Below are 24415 nucleotides of genomic sequence, written 5' to 3'. Positions count from 1 at the left end.
GGGCCACATATGGGGTATCTCCGTACTCGGGAGAAATTGCACTACAAATTTGGGGGGCTTTTTCTCCTTTTACCCCTTATGAAAAGGAAAAGTTGGGGTCTACATCAGCCTGTTAGTGTAAAAAAATCAAAAAAATTACACTAACATGCTGGTGTTGCCCCATACTTTTTATTTTCACAAGCGGTAAAAGGAAAAAAAGACCCCCAAAATTTGTAACGCAATTTCTCCTGTGTACGGAAATACCCCATATGTGGGCGGAAAATGTTCTGCGGGCGCACAACAAGGCTCAGGAGTGAGAGCGCACCATGTACATTTGAGGCCTAAATTGGTGATTTGCAATGTAGTGGCTGATTTTACAGCGGTTCTGACATAAACGCACAAAAATAAATACCCATGTGTGACCCCATTTTGGAAACTACACCCCTCACGGAACGTAACAAGGGGTATAGTGAGCCTTAACACCCCACAGGTGTTTGACGAATTTTCGTTAAAGTTAAAGTGGGAAAATTAAAAAAAAAATTCACTAAAATGCTGGTGTTACCTCAAATTTTTCATTTTCACAAGGGAAAATAGGAAAAAAGTCACGCTCCGCCCCTCATGCATCCTACGGGAGGGGGCGTGATAGCTATCATGCCCCCTCCCGTAGGCTTGCATTGAGGGGCGGAGCGTGATGTCACACGGGGCGGAGGCATGACGTCACACGCCGACGGCCCTGCGGTCGCCCGTAATCAGACTGATTACAAGCGGGGTGCCGCGTGCAAGATCACAGGCGTCCCCAGCGGGGGGACTCCCGCGATCAGGCATCTTATCCCCTATCCTTTGGATAGGGGATAAGATGTGTAAGCACCGGAGAACCCCTTTAAGGGGGCTTTTCACCAGTCTGGACTCTATTATATGCCTCCCAACTAAAAAATGTTACACTTTGCAATACTATTACCAGGACAATACTGCTCTGGTGCCCTGTGCCCAGCAGCCTGTTACTGCCACAGACCATGACGTTTCATATAGAGCAATGTGAACTGGTGACGTCATCATGGACAAGTTATTGTTTAAAATAGAGCAGAATATTATAATAAGTATATTAGAGTGTATTGTTTTTCATGCTGGGAGATCACAGGATTTGTTGTCGTACGAAACATAGAAAGCAACTCTGAAGGCGCAGATGACGTCACCCCGGAGATACTGTACGCTGACGTCACTCAGAGCAGACTGTACGGACAAGCTCCGCCCCCTCTTCCTCCTCAGCCGGCTCGATACAGTCATGTGACCGTGACGTCACGCCGGGCCTTGATCATTCTAACGTTAAGGCGGCTCCATCCCCCTGGAAACAACAACACACGGTTATCGCAGCGTCACCTCCCGGTGCTGCAGCCAGCGGAGCCGGTACCGGTGCGGTAGACATGCAGTCCGAGGACGCCAGATACCTGAAGAGGTGAACACACTGGGGGAGGGGGCTGCAGGTTGTCAGGGCTGGTCTGCACCTAGTGATGGGTAAACAGTGATGTCCATCTAATGAGATGTATTGTGTATGGAGGATCAGTGCACTATGGCTGCCTGTGTGTGATCTCTATACACACCCACACGGCATCCTACTCCTTATATATAACCCCTATCCTCCTCCTGATGTATAACCCCCACCATCATCATCCCCCTGATGTATAACCCCCATCATCATCATCATCCCCCTGATGTATAACCCCCATCATCATCATCATCATCATCATCCCCCTGATGTATAACCCCCATCATCATCATCATCATCATCATCCCCCTGATGTATAACCCCCATCATCATCATCATCATCCCCCTGATGTATAACCCCCATCATCATCATCATCATCCCCCTGATGTATAACCCCCATCATCATCATCCCCCTGATGTATAACCCCCATCATCATCATCATCATCCTCCTGATGTATAACCCCCATCATCATCATCATCCCCCTGATGTATAACTCCCATCATCATCATTCCCCTGATGTATAACCCCCATCATCATCATCCCCCTGATGTATAACCCCCATCATCATCATCATCCCCCTGATGTATAACTCCCATCATCATCATTCCCCTGATGTATAACCCCCATCATCATCATCATCATCCTCCTGATATATAACCTCCATCATCCTCCTGATGTATAACCCCCATCATCATCCTCCTCCTGATGTGTAACCCCCATCATCATCATCATAATCATCCTCCTGATGTATAACCTCCATCATCCTCCTGATGTATAACCCCCATCATCCTCCTGATGTATAACCCCCATCATCATCATCATAATCATCCTCCTGATGTATAACCTCCATCATCCTCCTGATGTATAACCCCCATCATCCTCCTGATGTATAACCCCCATCATCATCATCATAATCATCCTCCTGATGTATAACCTCCATCATCCTCCTGATGTATAACCCCCATCATCCTCCTGATGTATAACCCCCATCATCATCCTCCTCCTGATATATAACCCCCATCATCATCATCATCATCATCCCCCTGATGTATAACCCCCATCATCCTCCTCCTTCTGATATATAACCCCCATCATCCTCCTGATGTATAACCCCCATCATCATCCTCCTCCTGATATATAACCTCCATCATCATCATCATCATCCTCCTCCTGATGTGTAACACCCATCATCATCATCCCCCTGATGTATAACCTCCATCATCCTCCTGATGTATAACCCCATCATCATCATCATCATCATCATCATCCTCCTGATGTGTAACCCCCATCATCATCATAATCATCCTCCTGATGTATAACCCCCATCATCATCCTCCTCCTGATATATAACCCCATCATCATCATCATCATCATCCCCCTGATGTATAACCCCCATCATCCTCCTCCTCCTTCTGATATATAACCCCCATCATCATCATCATCCTCCTCCTCCTCCTGATGTATAACCTCCATCATCCTCTTGATGTATAACCCCCATCATCATCCTCCTCCTGATATATAACCCCCATCATCATCATCATCCTCCTCCTCCTGATGTGTAACATCAGGAGGAGGATGATGATGGGGGTTATACATCAGGAGGATGATGGAGGTTATATATCAGGAGGATGATCATGGCATCATCATCATAATCCTCCTGATGTATAACCTCCATCATCCTCCTCCTGATGTGTAACCCCCATCATCATCATCATCATCCTGATGTGTAACCCCTACAGTGGGGATGAAAAGTTTGGGCACCCCAGGTAAACATTTGTATTAATGTGCATAAAGAAGCCAAGGAAAGATAGAAAAATCTCCAAAATGCATCAAATTACAGATTAGACATTTTTACAATGTGTCAACAAAAGTTAGATTTTATTTCCATCATTTACACTTTCAAAATAACAGAAGACAATAAAATGGCGTCTGCAAAAGTTTGGGCACCCTGCAGAGTTAATATCTTGTACTGCCCCCTTTGGCAAGTATCACAGCTTGTAAACGCTTTTTGTAGCCAGCCAAGAGTCTTTCAATTCTTGTTTGAGGTATCTTTGCTCATTCTTCCTTACAAAAGTCTTCCAGTTCTTTGAGATTTCTGGGCTGTCTGTCACGCACTGCTCTTTTAAGGTCTACCCATAGATTTTCAATTATGTTGAGGTCAGGAGATTGTGAAGGCCATGGCAAAACCTTCAGTTTACGCCTCTTGATGTAATCCCCCGTGGATTTCGAGGTGTGTTTAGGATCATTATCCATTTGTAGAAGCCATCCTCTCTTTAACTTCAGCTTTTTCCCAGTTGGCATCAAGTTAGCATCCAAAATTTGCTGAAATCAATTTTTCCTTCTGCTCGTGAGATGTTCCCTGTGCCACTGGCTGCAAAACAACCCCAAAGCATGATTGGTCCACCCCCATGCTTAACAGTTGGACAGAGGTTCTTTTCATTAAATTCCGTCCCCCTTCTTCTCCAAACGTACCTTTGCTCATTCTGGCCAAAAAGTTAAATTTTAACCTCATCGGTCCACAGAACTTGTTTCCAAAATGCATCAGGCTTGTCTATATGATCATTTGCTGATTTTTGTGGTGAGGACGTAGAAGATGTTTTCTTCTGATGACTCTTCCATGAAGACCATATTTGTACAAGTATCTCTTTATAGTGGAATAGTGTACCACAACTCCAGTGTCTGCCAGATCTTTCTGGAGGGATTGTGCAGTCAAACGGGGGTTTTGAATTGTTTTTATCACAATCCTGCGAGCTGTTCTACTGATATTTTTCTTGGTCTTCCAGATCTTGCTTTAACTTCCACTGTTCCTGATGACTGCCATTTCTTAATTACATTCTGAACAGAGGATATTGACATCTGAAAACGTTTTGCTATCTTCTTATAGCCTTCTCCAGCTTTGTGAGCGTCAACTATTTTCAGTTTCAGATTTCTAGACAACTGCTTAGAAGAACCCATGGTGCTGATTGTTGGGGCAATGTCAGATGAGTCTGGGCATTTAAAACCTTTGAGACTGGTCTTCCTAGATGATGATTGAGAACAATCCATGACACTGGCAGGTCTCAGCTTTACAAAGGGGGCAGTGCATGCTATAAATTCTGCAGGGTGCCCAAACTTTTGCAGACGCCATTTTTTTGTTTTCCGTTATTTTGAAAGTGTAAATGATGGAAATAAAATGTAACTTTTGTTGACATATTATAAGAATGTCTAATCTGTAATTTGATGCCTTCTGGAGATTTTTCCATCTTTCCTTGGCTTCTTTATGCACATTAATACACATTTTTTACCTGGGGTGCCCAAAACTTTTGATCCCCACTGTATCCTCCTCCTGATGTATAACCCCTATCCTCCTCCTGATGTATAACCCCTATCCTCCTCCATCTTCTCTATGGGCCCATCTGTAAGGCTTCATGTCAGCTCTCGGACAATGATACGATGACCTATTTCTGATGTTCTGACTCATGACGCAGATTTTCATCTGTCAGAGCCGGATATTAGTATCACAGACAGAATTGTTATCATTTAGGGCCCTGTTCACACCTATGCTGCAGATTCCATTTAAGATGCAGATAAAATAACACTGCTTTATAGTCAGCTGTATGCGGTGGTGTCCTTCAAATATGGATCAGGTATTGGCGCCATTTTCACACCTGATCTAAGGCTGCGTTCACAGCTCCTGTCACAAACACTCTCTGGTGTGCGGCCGCTGTATACGCATAGTTACCGCTGCAGTCTATGGGGGAGATTTATCAAGCCCTGTGTAGGGGAAGAGTGGGGCAGTTGCCCATAGCAACCAATCAGATCGCTTCTTTCATTTTGCAGATGCCTTTTCAAAAATGGACGAAGCGATCTGATTGGTTGCTATAGACAACTGGGCAACTTTTCCTCTGCACAAGTTTTGATAAACCTCCCCCAATGTGCTATATGCAGACAACCCTCCAGGCACGCTGCCGCTTTGTAGTCATAGCTGACAAGTCGTGGCAAAACATTTAAAGGGGTATTCTTATTTTACAGGGTTATCTCCTGTTCCAGTGGCACTCAGCAGTGTTCAGAATCCCCCGTTTTCCAACCAGTAGGCCTCCAGCTGTTTCAAAACAAGCTCCCCGAGCGTGGTGGGAGTCGTAGTTTTGCAACAGCTGGAGACCCACTGGTGTAAAAACACTGCTATAGAGGAGGAAGGGAGCACTGACCCTGCACATGCGGTTTCGCTGCATTTATTCGGGGCCACAGTTTTTCTGCTTACTCATGATCGGTTAGGGGTCCCAGCAGTTGGACCCCCATCAATCCACTGGCTATCCTTTATACCTCTTTAAAGGAATTGTGTCATCGGAAAATGATCCATTGTTGAAATTGTGTTTTTATATTTAAAGGGGTACTCCGCCGGAAAACATCTTATCCCCTATCCAAAGGATAAGGGATTAGATGTCTAATCACGGGGCCCAGCCCTTGGGGACCTCCGCAATTTCCGCTGCGGCACCCCAGACATCCGGTGCATTGAGCGAACTCCGATGACTGGTGACTACAGCCACCACGCCCCCTCCATTAATGTCTATGGGAGGAGACATGACTGCTACGTACTAGCTGTCACGACCCCTCCCATAGACATGAATGGAGGAGGCATGAAGTCACGAACACAGACGCTCCCCGCCACTGCTGTCCAGGAGATCGCGGGGGTCCCCAGCAGCAGAACCCCCCCTGATCAGACATCTTATCCCTTATCCTTTGTTTAGAGGATAAGATTTTTTTTCAGCAGAGTACCCCTTTAACATGTTTTTTTTTTTTTTTTAAGAATTTTTAGTGCAATTTTTTTTTTTTTCCTCCAATCTATATTTTATAATAATCCTGAAGTCTTGCAGTTTACATTCTGGTCATTAGGCCTTAGGCCTAAAACTAAGCAGAGACTTCATGATTCCCTCTCCTGAGGCATGAAATCCACCTGCCTTCTACCAGAAGAGTCCAGATGCCACCATACACATTAAAGGGGTTATCCAGGAAAAAACTTATATATATACATCAACTGGCTCCAGAAAGTTAAACAGATTTGTAAATTACTTCTATTTAAAAATCTTAATCCTTTCAGTACTTATGAGCTGCTGAGGTTGAGTTGTTCTTTTCTATCTAAGTGCTCTCTGATGACACCTGTCTCGGAAACTGTCCAGAGTAGAAGCAAATCCCCATAGCAAACCTCTTCTACTCTGTGCAGTTCCCGAGACAAGCAGAGATGTCAGCAGAGAGCACTGTTGACAGATAGAAAAGAACCACTCAACTTCAGCAGCTGATAATTATTGGAAGGATTAAGATTTTTTAATAGAAGTAATTTGCAAATCTTTTCAACTTCCTGGAGCCAGTTTATATGTTAAAAAAAAGTCTTATCCTGGAATCAGTGTTTACCAACCAGGGTGCCTCGAGCTGATGCAAAACCACAACTCCTAGCATGCCCAGACAGCCGAAGGCTGTCTTGGCATGCTGGGAGTTGTAGTTTTGCATTAGCTTTAGGTACCCTAGTTGAAAAACAGTGCATTAGGTGGTCGGCTGGTCATGCCGAACTCGTCAGATACAGACAACATTAATCTAATGTGCAGCCCCAGCTATAAAGTGACCTTTCTTATCTGAGATATTCATGTCTAGGTATTTTTGTCCATATCATGCACACTTACCATCATTAGTCCTACAGTGCCATTTGCTTCATCCCAGCACAGCTGCATCCATACGATTCATTGCTGTAACTGAGTAATGTGATCATCGGTCTGCCCCACCCAAAATTACATAGTTACATAGTTAGTACGGTCGAAAAAAGACATATGTCCATCAAGTTCAACCAGGGAATTAAGGGGTAGGGGTGTGGCGCGATATTGGGGAAGGGATGAGATTTTATATTTCTTCATAAGCATTAATGTTATTTTGTTCCAGGAATGTATCTAATCCTTTTTTAAAGCTGTTAATTTTTCCTGCTGTGACCAGTTCCTGAGGTAGACCGTTCCATAAATTCACAGTCCTCACGGTAAAGAAGGCGTGTCACCCCTTGAGACTAAACCTTTTCTTCTCCAGACGGAGGGAGTGCCCCCTCGTCCTTTGGGGGGGGGGGGGGGGGGGGTTGGGGGGTTTAACCTGGAACAGTTTTTCTCCATATTTTTTGTATGGGCCATTAATATACTTATATAGGTTTATCATATCCCCCCTTAAACGTCTCTTCTCAAGACTAAACAATTGTAACTCCTTTAATCGCTCCTCATAGCTAAGATGTTCCATGCCCCATATTAGTTTAGTCGCGCATCTCTGCACCCTTTCCAACTCCGCAGTGTCCCTTTTATGGACAGGTGCCCAAAACTGAACAGCATATTCCAGGTGAGGCCGTACCAATGATTTATAAAGGGGGAGTATTATGTCCCTGTCCCTTGAGTCCATGCCTCTTTTGATACATGACAATATCCTGCCGGCTTTGGAAGCAGCAGCCTGACATTGCATGCTATTTAGTAGTCTGTGATCTACAAGTACACCCAGATCCTTCTCTACCAGTGACTCTGACAGTTTAATCCCCCCTAAGACATACGACGCATGCAGGTTATTAGTACCCAGATGCATAACTTTACATTTATCCACATTGAACCTCATTTGCCAAGTGGATGCCCAGACACTTAGTCTATCCAAGTCATCTTGTAACTTATACACATCCTCTATAGACTGTACCGTGCTACAAAGCTTGGTGTCATCTGCAAAGATAGAAACAGAGCTGTTAATACCATCCTCTATATCATTGATAAATAAATTAAACAACAGCGGGCCCAGTACTGAACCTTGGGGTACACCACTAATAACCGGGGACCAATCAGAGTACGAATCATTGACCACCACTCTCTGGGTACAATCCATGAGCCAGTGTTCAATTCTACTTCATAGTCAGAGGAAGTGGTCAGTCCTGGGTCAGCTGACTTCCTGTGAACAACAGGATGACATCATAACCTATTAGACCTATTGTGGCAGCTCCCTGAAGCCCAACTCACTTTTAAAGGGGTGCTCCTGTGTAAATTATTATTATTTTTTTTTTTAAGTCAACTGGTGCCAGAAAGTTAAGCAGATTTGTAAATTACTTTTATTTAAAAATCATAATCCTTCCAGTACTTATCAGCTGCTGTATGCTCTTTTCTCTTTGAATTTCTTATCTCTCTGACCACAGTGCTCTCTGCTGACACCTCTGTCCATGTCAGGAATTGTCCAGAGCAAGAGCCAATCCCCATAGCAAACCTCTCCTATTTCTAATCATGGTTTTATTGTAATTTCATGTTTTTGGATTTTTTGTGTATGTTGCGGTGACCTGTCTCCCCCGTCTCCGCACCCGATGTTTGTGAACCTCCTTGCTTGAAATAAAGAAGTACCTTTTATACCAGCGCATCGAGTGCCGTGAGCATCTTTTCTACGTGCCTGCATAAACCTCTCCTACTCTGGACAGTTCCTGACATGGACAGAGGTGTCAGCAGAGAGCACTGTGGTCAGACAGAAAATAAATTAAAAAATAAAAGAACTTCCTCTGTAGTATACAGCAGCTGATAAGTACTGGAAGGATTAAGATTTTTATATAGAAGTAATTTACAAATCTGTTTAACTTTCTGGCACCAGTTGATAAAAAAAATATATATAAAATTGTTTTCCACCCGAGTACCCCTTCAAAGTCTCAGCAGTTTCGGCTGCTAAAGTCTAGCCAGGTGAAAGCAATAACACTCCACACTCCTTCTTTCTGCACAGCCAGAGGATTGATGGAAATATAGGCAATGCTAGAAAATAATTTCAGTAATGATTTTGCAATCAGTATGGCTGAGAACCCTTCCCTGCCATATCTGCTGAAACAGGTAAGCACAGGGCATACACAAGAACCTCTACATAATTCCCTTATAATAGCCAACGGTGAACTATATAAAGAAAATAACATTTCCTGAAGTGCCTCTTTAAGGCGTACCCGTCAGATCAAACAAAAAACATTTCGTTTTAATATATCACCCAGTACCTAATCCTGACCATGTAGATCTCATTTTTATGTGTCCAGCACCTTTTTTTTTTTTTATTACACTTTTAATTTAGCTCACTAGTCTGAATTCCTCTCAAAGCGAGGGGGCGTGGCCTCACTATGCAGGTCTCCGCCCCCTCCCTCAGTATGTTGTCTGCTCACATCTCCCCTAGCATTAACAAAACTACAACTCCCAGCCTGTCCTCACTGACAGTAGCGGGAAACAAGCTGACAGTGGGAGGATTTTTCCTCCAGCTCTGAGCCCTGCGCTCACAGCTGTCAATCAAGGAAGTGTGTCCATGACATAGGTGATGACGCATGGACACAGCAGGACTAGTATGTGTCTAAGCAGGCAGCGGGGGGGCAGTTGTTTGACTGGCTTTTTCACTATGAAATACTGAATATTTTCTAATGAAAGCAATAACAAAACCTATTGGTTATACATGCTTTACAACATATCAAAAGTTTTTGTATCTGACAGTGCCCATTTAAGAGGGGATTTGTGTTCTCTTTTTTTTAGCAGGATATGTTGTTAGAACAAGGCACCTTTTTTATGATCTACTTTTAGATTGGTTGACTTGTCCTGAGAATAGACCATGAACAATAGAGCGGTGGGGGTCTGACTCTTGCCACTCCTGACACTCAGCTACTTGAAAGAGCCTCTTCAATGTTTACCAGTGCTTGCCCTGCATCGTCGTACTTTCATTAGCGGAGGTGAGAGGTAAATGGGACAACCCTGCAGTACCTTGCTCCACCACTACTAATGGTATGGCGATGTAGGTCCAAGCTCTGGTATAAATTTTAGAGGTTATGGTGCTCGTAAGTGTCACATCTTCTTCACAGAGGGTGCAAAGAGACAGACCCCGCTGATCTAATATTGAGGATAGACCATCTGTTTTATAAGACTTTGAACCCTTTGACCTTCTTCTTGTTTTTTAGGAAAGTAAAAGGAGGTAGCATAGATGTCCACCCAACAGAAAAGGCTCTTGTCGTCCACTATGAAGTGGAGGCCACTATCCTGGGAGAGTTGGGAGATCCAATGCTCGGAGAAAGGAAGGAGTGTCAGAAAATGTAAGTCATGAATTAAAGTCTATTCTGCTTTATACAGTTCCATTTATGTAACATTTTTAGAAAAATACATTAGGGTATATTGACATAATGACCTGAAGATTCAAAAAGCAATAACTTAAAAAAAAAAAAAAAATTCATTGATGCAGCTATATCAGGGCTTTTTTGTTTATGTGCTATGAGTAGGTACTTTGCCCCTAGACATCTTATCCCCCTATCCAAAGGATACAGGATAAGATTTCTGATCGCGGGGATCCCGCCACTGGGGACTTCCAGGATCTCGCCTGTGGTACCCCAGACATCTGTGCATAGAGCGAACTGGCGATGCGGAGGATCGTGACGCCACGGCCATGCTCCCTCAATGTAAGTCTATGGAAGGGGGCATGAGGGCCGTCCCGCCCCTTCCATAGACTTGCATTGAGGGAGCGTGGCCGTGACGTCGTGAGCGGGGCGTGACCATGATGTCACGAGTCTCCGGCACTGCACCCGACGCCCAGTGGCGGGACCCCCGCGATCAGACATCAAAGGATAGGGGATAAGATGTCTGGGGGCGGAGTATCCCTTTAACCCCTTAACGACGCAGGACGTATATTTACGTCCTGCGCCGGCTCCCGCGATATGAAGCGGGATCGCGCCGCGATCCCGCATCATATCGCGTCGGTCCCGGCGCTAATCAACGGCCGGGACCCGCGGCTAATACCACACATCGCCGATCGCGGCGATGTGCGGTATTAACCCTTTAGAAGCGGCGGTCAAAGCTGACCGCCGCTTCTAAAGTGAAAGTGAAAGTGACCCGGCTGCTCAGTCGGGCTGTTCGGGACCGCCGCGGTGAAATCACGGCGTCCCGAACAGCTGATCGGACACCGGGAGGGCTCTTACCTGCCTCCCCGGTGTCCGATCGACGAATGACTGCTCCGTGCCTGAGATCCAGGCAGGAGCAGTCAAGCGCCGATAACACTGATCACAGGCGTGTTAATACACGCCTGTGATCTGTGTAAAAGATCAGTGTGTGCAGTGTTATAGGTCCCTATGGGACCTATAACACTGCAAAAAAAATGTAAAAAAAAAAGTGTTAATAAAGGTCATTTAACCCCTTCCCTAATAAAAGTTTGAATCACCCCCTTTTCCCATAAAAAAAATAAAACAGTGTAAAAAAAATAAAAAATAAACATATGTGGTATCGCCGCGTGCGTAAATGTCCGAACTATAAAAATATATCATTAATTAAGCCGTACGGTCAATGGCGTACGCGCAAAAAAATTCCAAAGTCCAAAAAAGCGTATTTTGGTCACTTTTTATACCATTAAAAAATGAATAAAAAGTGATCAAAAAGTCCGATCAAAACCAAAATCATACCGATAAAAACTTCAGATCACGGCGCAAAAAATGAGTCCTCATACCGCCCTGTACGTGGAAAAATAAAAAAGTTATAGGGGTCAGAAGATGACATTTTTAAACGTATAAATTTTCCTGCATGTAGTTATGATTTTTTCCAGAAGTGCGACAAAATCAAACCTATATAAGTAGGGGATCATTTTAACCGTATGGACCTACAGAATAATGATAAGGTGTAATTTTTACCGAAATATGCCCTGCGTAGAAACGAAAGCCCCCAAAAGTTACAAAATGGCGTTTTTTTTTCGATTTTGTCGCACAATGATTTTTTTTCCCGTTTCACCGTGCATTTTTGGGTAAAATGACTAATGTCACTGCAAAGTAGAATTGGCGACGCAAAAAATAAGCCATAATATGGATTTTTAGGTGGAAAATTGAAAGGGTTATGATTTTTAAAAGGTAAGGAGGAAAAAACAAAAGTGCAAAAACGGAAAAACCCTGAGTCCTTAAGGGGTTAAGGACGTGCGCTGTAAATGTACGACACTACAATGAGTAACTTCGCACACAGCTCCCTACATTTACGGCTTAGTCATGTTACAAGCGCAGGAGCAGCGCACGCTACATAGCAGGTAAGCTCAGGCTGCTATCAGCAGCCAGAGCCTCACCGATGATGGTGGACATCTGTGATCCCTCTGATGTCCGCTAATAACCCTGTAGATGCCATGATCAATGCTCATCACATCTAAAGCGAAACCGAAGGTTCTGGGGGTCGTGTCAGACCCCCGCTGTGCAATCGCGGGGATCTGATAAGTGCAAATGGCCGCCGGAGTTCTCCTATGTTTCTCTGGCGTGCAGGATCACCTAGCTTTGAACTCTTTCTGGCACCCCTGCCCTCTCTGGTAATACCCATGGTTTTCTCAGTCATGTAGCCTGTATGGCTGTTGAGAAACTTCATTGCTTGTGCTGTTCTAAAAATATGTTTATTTGTTAGAGACGTGATATGTCAGACCTGGCAGAGTTTCGAAGATGGAATGATTGTTGGTGCGTGCCTGGTATGGGCATCTGCCACTTGAGTTGATGGGTATATCAGGACCTACTGTTTCCTTGATTACAAAACTCGACTACAGCTGCTACTGTTCTCAGATATTTTACTAAAATCAAAGCCTCACAGGAACACTCTAATTTTGGTGCTTTTTGATTCTTGCATCTAGCTTTGACTATCTACCACAGCTACTTCTGTCTGCAGATGTTTTACTGGTCTTTGCATACTGAGATGTGATCAGAGAAACAATAGACATTGAGGCACCCATTAATTCAGCAACATCTGAAGGTCCACAGTTTGTAGTCCGCTAGCTTAGTGTATAGAAGGTACGAGTATTGACTGTAAAGTGACTATTATCGTAATTCATGTTAAAGGAGATGTCCGGTGTGGACTATTCCTATTCCATCCTGCCCGGGCTGCAAAAAAAGAGAAAACAAACCTTCACTTACCTTCCTACGTTCCCCCAAAGCTCCGCAACAGCTGATCGGTTGGCCATCTTACTTCCTACTTCCCTTAGCCTGGGACGTCACACATCACTTCAGCCTATCACCGGTCGAGCCGGGACATCACTGCGGCCGGTGATAGGCTGAAGCGCCGTGTGACGTCCCAGGATAAGGGAAGATGGAAGGAGACAGCCCAGCCGACCGATCAGCTGTTGCGGAGCTCCGGGGAAACATAGGAAGGTAAGTGAAAGTTTGTTTTCTCTTTTTTTGCAGCCCGGGTAGGATAGAATAAGAATAGTCTGTACCGGACATCTCCTTTAAAGAGGGCTTGTGGCCCAAAAAGTTGAGATGTTACATTGAGGCCTAATAAACACCTTCTGACTATATAACCACCTATCACCTGATAGCCACTCCCATTATTAAAATTATGTTCACGCCCATTTGACTAGTTCCCTTCATTGGAAGTCAAACTATAATCCCCCATATCTCTGGAACAGCAGGTCATAACTGAAAACTGTAAAAAGGTGTGTGATCAGGGCACCCTAAGATATTTAATGATAATGCAATCTCATTTTTAGGGAGTTTGCCACAGGTCCTCTTTAAAAGGGTATTCTGGGATTTTTTATTTATTTGACTATGCTACAGGGACTGAAAAGTTAGTGTAGTTCATAATATAGTGTCTGTACCTGTGTTTGATGGATGTGCTTGCAATTCTTATGTGATCTTTGCCCCGATGTTCATTTTTAGCAGCATAGAAAATGAGCATCGGCTGAGCTTTTCACAGGATACAGTGCGGCCCAAGACATTACATCTATGGTCAGGTGTTGAAGGGGAGCCTGTCTGAGTTTTAATGGGTGGAGCGACCACTGGGTGGGAGGAGGATCATTCTCCACAGTGCTGCAGGGTATTGTTGTTTCAAGCACAGGACAGCATGGAAAGGGGCCTAGCTGTGCTGCAATGGGTGGGATGGCTGATGTGTGATAGGGACAAAAGTAACTTACAAACAAGGGATTCTGGGACTTGTAGTTGGAGTGAAGGAACTCCAACTCCAAATAAACATTTCACAAAAAGAAATCAGCATTATGGTGGACTCACAACACAGCCATGTCCTAAGAATGTCCATTACTATCTGGCAGGTAAGTACTAAAGTCACCTTATGGTGGATAACCCCTTTAATGCTCTAATACATAAGATTGAACAATACTAATGTAGAAATCATGTTGAGCATTTCTGGCATAGTCTACTTTGTAACAAATTATCTCCTTTTCACATTTTCCTTTTATAGCATTCGCTTGAAAAGTCTTAACGCCAACACTGATATTTCTTCTCTGGCTCGGAAAGTGGTTGAAGAATGTAAACTAATCCATCCCTCAAAGTTAGCAGAGGTGGAACAACTCCTTTACTATCTGCAGAACCGCAGGGATGGACTAAACGGTAAAGGTGAGGGCACCGTTATTTTCTAGTTTTATCAGTTAAACCATCATTTTTAGTCATTGGCCGTATTCATCAACATACCCATATAAGGGCTTGTTTATTTTTTATTTTATTTTGTGCGATCCCTTGTACTTTGTAATGATGCCTTTATTTTACTGTAAAATGTATGGCACAACAAAAAAAATATTATTTGCGAAAGAAAATTGGAAAACCGCAATTTTGCATATTTTTTTGGCCGGGAAACTGACATGTTCTCTTAATTCTGTGGGTCAATACGACTAAAACAATGCCTATATTTACATGCTTTACTATTACTGCATTGCTGCTAAAAATAGTTAAACTTATTCTGATAAAAAAGTACGTTTTAAAATGATCCTTATTCATCCCCCTTTCTTATTTTTCACTATACTGGGTTGTATGAGGGCTCCTTTTTTGCACCGTGATCTGTAATTTTTATTGGTACCATTTATGTGAATATTTAAAGGAAATCTGTCATCAGTGTCACCTGTACTAATCTGTTGGTACAGACAGGTGGTGCAGGTGACACTGATGACAACGGTACTTACCTGGCCCCGTGCTGTGGTTCTCTGGTTATCCTGTTCGGTATCTTCAGCTCCGGACCCGACTTGGAGCATGAGCAGAACTTAGTGACTTCACCGCTGCTGTTTGCTAGCAGTTGGACCCAGCATAGAACAGCAATGCTGATGTCACTAAGCTCCGCCCGGAGCGGAAGATACCAAAGAGGATTGCCGGAGAACCACAGCACGGAGCGGGACCAGGTAAGTATCGTTGTCATCAGTGTCACCTTCAATACCTGTCTGTACTGACAGATTAGTGCAAGTGACACTGATGACAGATTTACTTTAACTTTTTGATCACTTTTTATTTCATTTTTCTGGTATGTGATCAAAAATCTGCAATTTTAGACTTAATTTTTTTTTTATACATGTTTGGCATTCACCATATGGGATCATTAAGGGGTCATCATATTTAAATAGTTCGGACATTTCTGCACGACAGTACCAAATATGTATGTTTGTTATTTTTTTTAAACTTTTTTTTATTAGGAAAAAGGATGATATATATATATTTTTTTATTTTATCTTTTTTAGTCCCCATAGGGGACTTTTTATAGCAATCTTTTGATTGCTATTACTGTTTAGTGCTATGCATAGGCATCTGAAGGGTTAAAGGGGTACTCTACCCCTAAGACATCTTATACCCTATCCAAAGGATAGGGAATAAGATGTCTGACCGCTGGGGACCCCCGCAATCTTGCATTCAGCACCCACCTCTTTGAGCCGCATGTGGCGCTGCCAGCTCACAAACTGCCAATTGCTGCCCACGGGGCCGGAGTATCGTGATGTCATGACTCCGCCCCTGTGTGACATCACACCCCGCCCCTGCTATGCAAGTCTATGCGAGGGGGCGTGACGGCCGTCATGCCCCCTCCCATAGACTTGCATAGATGTCTTGCATAGAGGGATAAGATGTCTTAGGGCCGGGACCCCCGCGATCAGACATCTTATCCCCTATCCTTTGAATAGGGGATAAGATGTCTTAGGGCCGGAGTACCCATTTAATGGCGGACATCAGTTTAATCAGTTTCAGCTTATGTCCAGCATTATCCATGAGCTCCCGACTACTGGTAACAACTGTTGGCTTGTTTTGATCATTGTGTTGGAAGACCAGCATGTAGGTCACAGTGTACTTAGGGCACAGCGATGTATATATGTATGTTGGGTATATTTGGTTAACAAAATATTTGCAATGTATATCATGTGGTTTGTGGTACTGTACTTGGCTCACAAATCTCTCTGTTCTGCTGCTTACTCATACTGATATCCACTGCTCAGGAAGGGGCGTATCTTAGGCAACAATATAAAAAAAAATTAAATAAAAAAAAAAAAAATACCTTTTACTATTAAAAAAAATAATAATGTATTATTTAAAAAAAAAAAAAATTTTATAAAAGAAAATGTACACTGTTTCTATAATGACCTGAAATATAAAATAAATAATTTTTAAACCCATGTGGTGAATGCAAAAATTTGTGTTTTTTGAGCATCTTAACCCAAAAAGCCAAAAGAGTCTAAAAAGTAAAACTAGTGTAGTTTATAATATAGTGTCTGTACCTGTGTTTTATGGCTGGTCTCGCAATTCTTGGGTGATCTTTGCACTGATGTTTATTTTTATCAGCATACAAAAAGAGTGTTGTCTCAGGTTTTCCCAGGCTGCAGTGCTGCCCGAGACATTAAATCTCTAGTCAGGTGTTCAAAGGGATCATGTCTGCTTCAATGGGTAGAGAGACTGCTGGGTGCTAAGGAGATTGTTCTCCACAAGGCTGCAGGGAATTGTCCCAGATGTGCTTCAATGGGTGGGGTGGCTGATGTGTGGGAGGGAGAAAAGTGACCTCACACTTACAAACAAGGGATCATGGGACATGTAGTTCGAGGGAGGGAACTAGCCATTTCACAAAAAGAAGGCAGCAGCGTTATGGTGGACTCACAACACAGCCATTTACCCCCAAGACTAGAATGGATCCTTCCTATGCATGTCCATTACCGTCTACAGGTATGTACTAAAGTCACCTTTAAAGTGAATAACCCCTTTAAAGCTGTATTCCCATCTCCAACACTTAGTGCATATCCCAAGCATATTCCATAGATGTCCTATAGAGGCAGGTCCTATATCTGGAACCCACACCTATCTCTAGATCGAGAGCCCTGGGCCGCCTCCGGTCTTACTTGTGATGGCTGGGGGTGGCCAAAAACACCTAAGCGGACTGTTTTAGGCAGTTTTATGTAAGGTTAGTTGGTGTTGCAAAAAACAGCATAGCCCCACGAGCTACACCGCTTCCCTAACTCCTGCAGGCCTCTACGGTAGTTACATAAAGTGCCAAAAGCTGCAAACTGTAGAGTATTTTGACCCTAAAGAGGTTAAAAAAAATAAAATAAAATAAAAATAAAAAAAGCAAGAAAGCGAGGCATCAAATACTTAATACATCTAGAACTATCAGAAGAAGAGAATCATGACATTCTCTAAACTATGTATCGTGTTATTATCCTTTTAGTTGAAACCAGATGGGAAACAATTGAAATGTAAATATCTGGGTTAATGTTTTTCTGTTTTGTGCGCAATTTACTTAATTTTATTTATATCCCGCGCGGACATTCCATCTCTGTGCGCTCCTATACGACCGACCCGCCAGTGTAGTATTTCTTACTTAAGACGTTCTTGGTTTTAGAGTTTTTTTTTTTTTTTTATGTCTTACAACTTTACGCCAGCTTAATATAAGCCAGTGTTTCATTTCCTGTTCAATATCATTCAGTCTGGAGAGTGATGATGCATCAAGTTTTTTATTTTTATTTTACGCTGATGTATTCAGGGGGAAAAAGATCTATAAAATGACACATTGTCATCCTGAATACAGTTACAGGACTACACAAAGTATTACTAGTTACGAGTTGGGTTCAGGTTGATTTTAGTGTATATTTTTGGGTTTTAGGTATTATTTGTTAATATAGTATGTTTTATCATCACACTTTTATTTGGATATATATTTATATATATATATATATATATATATATATATATATATACCATATTTTTCGTCATATAAGACGCTCCGGCATATAAAACGCACCTAATTTTATAGGATAAAAATCTAGAAAATAAAGATTCTGAACAAAACACAATGTAAAGTGTAGGACAGTGATCTTCAACCTGCGGATCTTCAGATGTTGCAAAACTACAACTCCCAGCATGCCCGGACAGCCGTTGGCTGTCCGGGCATGCTGGGAGTTGTAGTTTTGCAACATCTGGAGGTCCGCAGGTTGAAGACCACTGGTATAGGAGGTAGTTCTCACGTGTCCCCGCCGCTCCGGACCTGTCACCGCTCGTCACCACTGCCCTGGAAGTCGCGCTCCATCGCTGTCGCCGTGTCCCCGTCGCTCCGGAATGTCTCTGCTGCTGGGTATCCTCGCTATCGGTCGCCACCATCACGTCGCTACGCTCGCCGACGCACGTGCGTGATGACGACGAAGGAGAGCGCCGCCATGCAGGGGATCCCGGCACGGAGCAGACCCCGAGGAGGCAGGTAAGGTCCCTCCCGGTGTCCTGTAAGCTGTTCGGGACGCCGCGATTTCCCCGTGGCGGTCCCGAACAGCCCGACTAAACAGCCAGGTTAGTGTTATTTTCGCTTCAGACGCGGCGGTCAGCTTTGATCGCCGCGTCTGAAGGGTTAATACAGGGCATCACCGCGATCGGTGATGTCCTGTATTAGCCGCGGGTCCCGGCCGTTGATGGCCGCAGGGACCGCCGCGATAGGACAGGTATTCGCCGTATAAGACGCACCAACTTTTCCCCCCCAGTTTTGGAGAAGAAAAAGTGCGTCTTATACGGCGAAAAATACGGTATATATATGTATGTGTGTATATATATATATATATATATATATATATATATATATATAAAAATCACACTTTTATTTGGATATTTCCATTAAAACATAGCAGATCTTACTAGACATTTCACCTTGGCTTCCATTGTGTGCAAAGAAAGTTTTTATGCATTTTTTGTATACTGTAACGGGATAGTCACATGGCCGGATCTTTTCGATTTTTCGAAGCAGACCCCATTGAAGACTATGTAAAACCTGACCTTGTGAACAGGTTTATCGCCTAGAACTGTGTTTTCCAAATAATGTGTCTCCAGCTGTTGCAAAATTACAACTCCCAGCATGCCCGGACAGCCAAAGGCTGTCCGGGCATGCTGGGAGTAGTAGTTTTGCAACAGCTGGAGACACATGGTTTGGAAAACACTGACCTTGAAACTATTAATAATGCTTCATTCGCTCTCTAGACCCAGATACTGAATTATGTTCTTTTTATTTTTTTTATTTGTTTAAATTTCATATGGGAACACCCATATTGTCTGAGCTGTTTTTACAGGGGTACTCCACTGAAAAACATATTTTTTTTATATTAATTGGTGCCAGAAAGTTAAACAGATTTGTAAATTACTTCTGTTAAAAAATCTTAGTCCTTCCAGTACTTATCAGCTGCTGTATGATCCACAGGAAGTTCTTTTATTTTTGAATTTCTTTTCTATCTGATAGTCTCTATAGTGCTCTCTGCTGACACCTCTGTCCATTTTAGGAACTGTCCAGAGTATGAGAAAATCCCCATAGTAAACCTCTCCTGCTCTGGACCGTTCCTCAAATGGACAGAGGTGTCAGCAGAGAGCACAGTGGTCAAACAGAAAGGAAATTCTAAAAGAAAAGGACTTCCTGTGGATCACAACAGCAGCTGATAAGTACTGGAAGGATTAAGATTTTTAACAGAAGTAATTTACCAATCTGTTTAACTTTCTGGCACCAGTTGATTTAAAAAAAAAAAAATAATTTTTCCAGTGGAGTACCCCTTTAACAGCATTCAGAGAGATAATTTATTGCAGGACCCATGGATATATGCAATAATAGATGAGTGCTGTCCCATTGCCATGAATGGGAAAGGTTTTTGGGCATGCTCTGTAACCTTTTGCTGAGGATCATTACACAGGAAGGGGGAGGATGAACTGTGAACATTGTTCAAAGTTTTTTTTAAATCAACTGGTGCCAGAAAGTTAAACAGTAAATTACTTTGTAAATTACTTCTATAAAAAAATATTAATCCTTCCAGTACTTATCAGATGCTGTATAATCCACAGGAAGTTCTTTTCTTTTTTAATTTCCTTTCTGTCTGGCCACAGTGCTCTCTGCTGACACCTCTGTCCGTTTCAGGGCAGGATAGGTTTGCTATGGGGATTTTCTCCTACTCTGGACAGTTCCTAAAATGGACAGAGGTGTCAGTAGAGAGCACTGTGGTCAGACAGAAAGGAAATTCAAAAAGAACTTCGTGTGGATTATACAGCATCTGATAAGTACTGGAAGGGTAAAGATTTTTTTAATAGAAGTAATTTACAAATCTGTTTAACTTTCTGGCACCAGTTGATAAAAAAAATATATTTTTCAGTGGAGTACCCCTTTAAAGGTGTCCATACATATTAGATGAATGTCGGTCATGTGATATGTATGGGTGTGTATTGATTCTCCCAGCAGCAGACATTAGAGGAAAGAATGATTGCACTATTGGATTTCACCATACTCAATATTTCGTTCTTAGGGGAGATGAGCCGCCACCAGAGGTGTCTGACAGCGGCTCACTCCCTTCTTTCCACTGAGAACACATGCACTCTTACCTTAGCATGCATGTAAATGGGGATTTTGAGAGGAATAGCTGTTGCCTGCCCAAATAAGTGTTTTGCCGACAGCTGTGTAAAGTGTATAGGCACCGTTATCTATTCTTAGACAACTAGATAAAGGTGTTGTCCTACAATGAAGGGTCCCGTTCAATTAAAGTGCAACAGTCTAAACTATACCCAATATGTGAAAGCAGCTTAGAAGTAGGGCTGGGCGGTATGACCAAATGTGTGTATCACGGTATTTTTGTAACTTATGGCGGTTCCACGGTATATAACGGTATTCCCCCCCCAAAAAAAAACATGTGACCCACGAGCGCTATTCTGCTTCTCCCCCCCAATCATGTGACCCACGAGCGCTGTTCTGCTTCTCCCCCCCAATCATGTGACCCACGAGCGCTGTTCTGCTTCTCCCCCCCCCCCCAATCATGTGACCCACGAGCGCTGTTCTGCTTCTCCCCCCCCAAATCATATTACCCAGGAGTGCTGTTCTGCTTCTCTTCCCCCCCCCAAATCCTATTACCCAGGAGCGCTGTTCTGATTCTCCCCCCCTCAATCATGTGACCCACGAGCGCTGTTCTGCTTCTCCCCCCCCCCCCCCCAAATCATATTACCCAGGAGTGCTGTTCTGCTTCTCTTCCCCCCCCCCAAATCATATTACCCAGGAGCGCTGTTCTGATTCTCCCCCCCTCAATCATGTGACCCACGAGCGCTGTTCTGCTTCTCCCCCCCCCCCAAATCTTGTGATCCACGAGTGCTGTTCTGCTTCTCCCCCCCCCCCCAAATCATATTACCCAGGAGCGCTGTTCTGCTTCTCCCCCCCCCCCAAATCTTGTGATCCACGAGCGCTGTTCTGCTTCTCCCCCCCCCCCAAAATCATATTAACCAGGAGCGCTGTTCTGCTTCTCCCCCCCCCAAATCTTGTGATCCACGAGCGCTGTTCTGCTTCTTCCCCCCCCCCCCCCAAATCATGTGGCCCGCGAGCCCTGTTCTGCTTTTCCACCCCCCAAATTAATTATCAGTCTAGCGCTGCGCTGTCCCCATCGGGGTAAATACTCACATATCACCCGCAAGCGCTGCCCTCCTCATCCTCCTGTATGTTGTGGGCCGCCGGCGCTGACACTTTATACTGTACGCTGTATCCCTATGCCCGGGCTGCAAAGGGGACGGGAACGTCGGAGAGCCGTCAGCCTATCACCGGCCGCAGCGATGTTCCACCTCAGCCGGTGATAGGCTGAGCCCACTGTCATGTAAGAAACCGGCTTCTTACATGACAGTGCGCTCAGCCTATCACCGGCCGATGCGGAACATCGCTGCGGCCGGTGATAGGCTGATGGCTCTCTGACGTTCCCGTCCCGAGCAAGCAGGTCCAGACCGACCAGGGGAAGGTGAGTTAAAGTGTATTTTGTTTAACTTTTGCAGCCTGGGCATATGGATACAGCATACAGTATAGAGCAGTGGTCTTCAACCTGCGGACCTCCAGATGTTGCAAAACTACAACTCCCAGCATGCCCGGACAGCCGTTGGCTGTCCGGGCATGCTGGGTGTTGTAATTTTGCAACATCTGGAGGTCCGCAGGTTGAAGACCACTGGTATAGAGTGTCAGCGCCGGCGGCCCACAACAAACAGGAGGACAAGGAGGGCAGCGCTTGCGGGTGATATGTGAGTATTTACCCCTATGAGGGCAACGCAGCCCTGGGCTGATAAGTAATTGGAGGGCGGGGGGAAGCAGAACAGCGCTCGCAGGTCACATGATTTGTTCCCTGATGTGGGGACAGCGCAGCGAGGGGGTGGGGCCAAACTGGTATTGCGATATAGGGAAAAATTTATATTGTGCAGGACAAAATGTTCGGTATTCGGTATGAACCGGTATATACCGCCCAGCCCTACTTAGTAGTGTAATGCAATAGTGTAATGGCGGCTTTGAAGGGTACTCCACCGGAAAACATCTTATCCACTATCCAAAGCATAGGGGATAAGATGTCTGATCACAAGGGTCCCGCTGCTGTTTACCCCCCTCGATCTCCAGGCAGGCAGTTGTAGCATCCGGAACACGGAAGCTTGGAGTCTCTGTTTAACTTAATTTTTATTTGTTTTTTTCAAAGAATTAGACAAAAGGAACATTTCAAGAATGAATCTGGAATGTAATATAGAACAAATTAATAGGTATTCCTCCATAAAAAGACAATGGGGGAGATTTATCAAAACCTGTGCAGAGGAAAAGTTGCCCAGTTGCCCATAGCAACCAATCAGATCACTTCTTTCATTTTTTGCAAAATGAAAGCAGCGATCTGATTGGTTGCTATGGGCAACTGGGCAACTTTTCCTTATTTGTTATTAATAATGCATGCGTTGTAAAAATTTTGCATTATATATAAACTTATGATCATAGTTATGAAAGGCTGAAGGCTTTATTAAAGGGGTACTCCGCCCCTGGCATCTTATCCCCTATCCAAAGGATAGGGGATAAGATGTTAGATCGCCGGGGTCCCGCTGCTGGGGACCCCGGGGATCGCCGCTGCAGCACCCCGCTATCATTACTGCGCAGACGAGTTCGCTCTGTGCATAATGACGGGCGATACAGGGGACGGAGCAGCGTGACGTCATGGCTCCGCCCCTCATGACATCACGGCCCGTCCCCTTAATGCAGGTCTATGGCAGGGGGCGTGATGACCACCACGCCCCCTTTCCATAGACTTGTATTGACAGGGGCGGAGCCGTGACATCACGAGGGGCGGAGCCGCAACGTAACAACGCTCCGGCCCCTGTATTGCCCGTCATTACGTGTAGAGTGATCTCGCTCTGTGCAGTAATGATAGCACAGTACTGCAGCAGCGATCCCCGGGGTCCCCAGCAGCGGGACCCCGGCGATCTGACATCTTATCCCCTATCCTTTTGATAGGGAATAAGATGTCTAGGGGCGGAATACCCCTTTAAGCATATGAAATTTCAGCTATGTTGGTAATTTCTATATCTATTTGTTGTTGTAACCTACCGGAATCATTTTTATACGTAGTTGTTGTATTTCGCCTTAGACGCTTCTTCCTCCTCCCTCATAGATGCCGTTTACAATCTTACGTACATAAAGCATCAATAATGTACAAAGCCTTGCAGTAGGTATAGGAGAACCATGTATGTAGGATAACAGTTGTAGACGAGATGAATTAGATATAAGATTAATGAAATCCACCTTTATTTGGATAATATAAATCCCAATACTTGGAAGCTTGGAGTTTCCAGGTTTGTGACGTCACGTCTCCTCCATTCATGTCTATGGGAGGAGCCGTGATGGCTACGTACTGTAGTCGCCAGTCATCCGTCAAGGAGCGGAGTACACTCCGTGCATCGGGTGACTGGGGTGCCGCAGCAGAGATCACGGGGGTCCCCAGCGG

At 44.1% G+C, this 24415-nt stretch overlaps 2 protein-coding genes across 4 annotated transcripts in view; one reads left to right on the top strand and one right to left on the bottom strand.

The window, feature by feature from the left end:
- The window catches only part of NTMT2 (N-terminal Xaa-Pro-Lys N-methyltransferase 2), an 87764-nt gene that overhangs the window by 57643 nt on the left and 5706 nt on the right, over positions 1 to 24415 (bottom strand). The window lies entirely within an intron of this gene.
- Positions 1261 to 24415, top strand: part of KIFAP3 (kinesin associated protein 3) — a 105713-nt gene continuing 82558 nt past the window's right edge. For 2 of the 3 annotated variants that reach the window (XM_056523671.1, XM_056523670.1), the window contains exons 1-3: positions 1262 to 1432; positions 10401 to 10532; positions 14635 to 14789. In XM_056523671.1, the coding sequence (XP_056379646.1) occupies positions 1401 to 1432; positions 10401 to 10532; positions 14635 to 14789 (319 nt within the window). In that variant the 5' untranslated portion in view covers positions 1262 to 1400. Of the gene's footprint in view, positions 1433 to 10400; positions 10533 to 14634; positions 14790 to 24415 lie in introns of all 3 variants that reach the window. The other variant, XM_056523672.1, reaches the window with a different exon arrangement.

This window comes from Hyla sarda, chromosome 6 (assembly GCF_029499605.1).
Source record: "Hyla sarda isolate aHylSar1 chromosome 6, aHylSar1.hap1, whole genome shotgun sequence".
Taxonomy (NCBI): Eukaryota; Metazoa; Chordata; class Amphibia; order Anura; family Hylidae; genus Hyla; species Hyla sarda.
The sequence above is the reverse complement of the archived record's forward strand: the minus strand, read 5'-3'. Positions and strand labels throughout refer to the sequence as shown.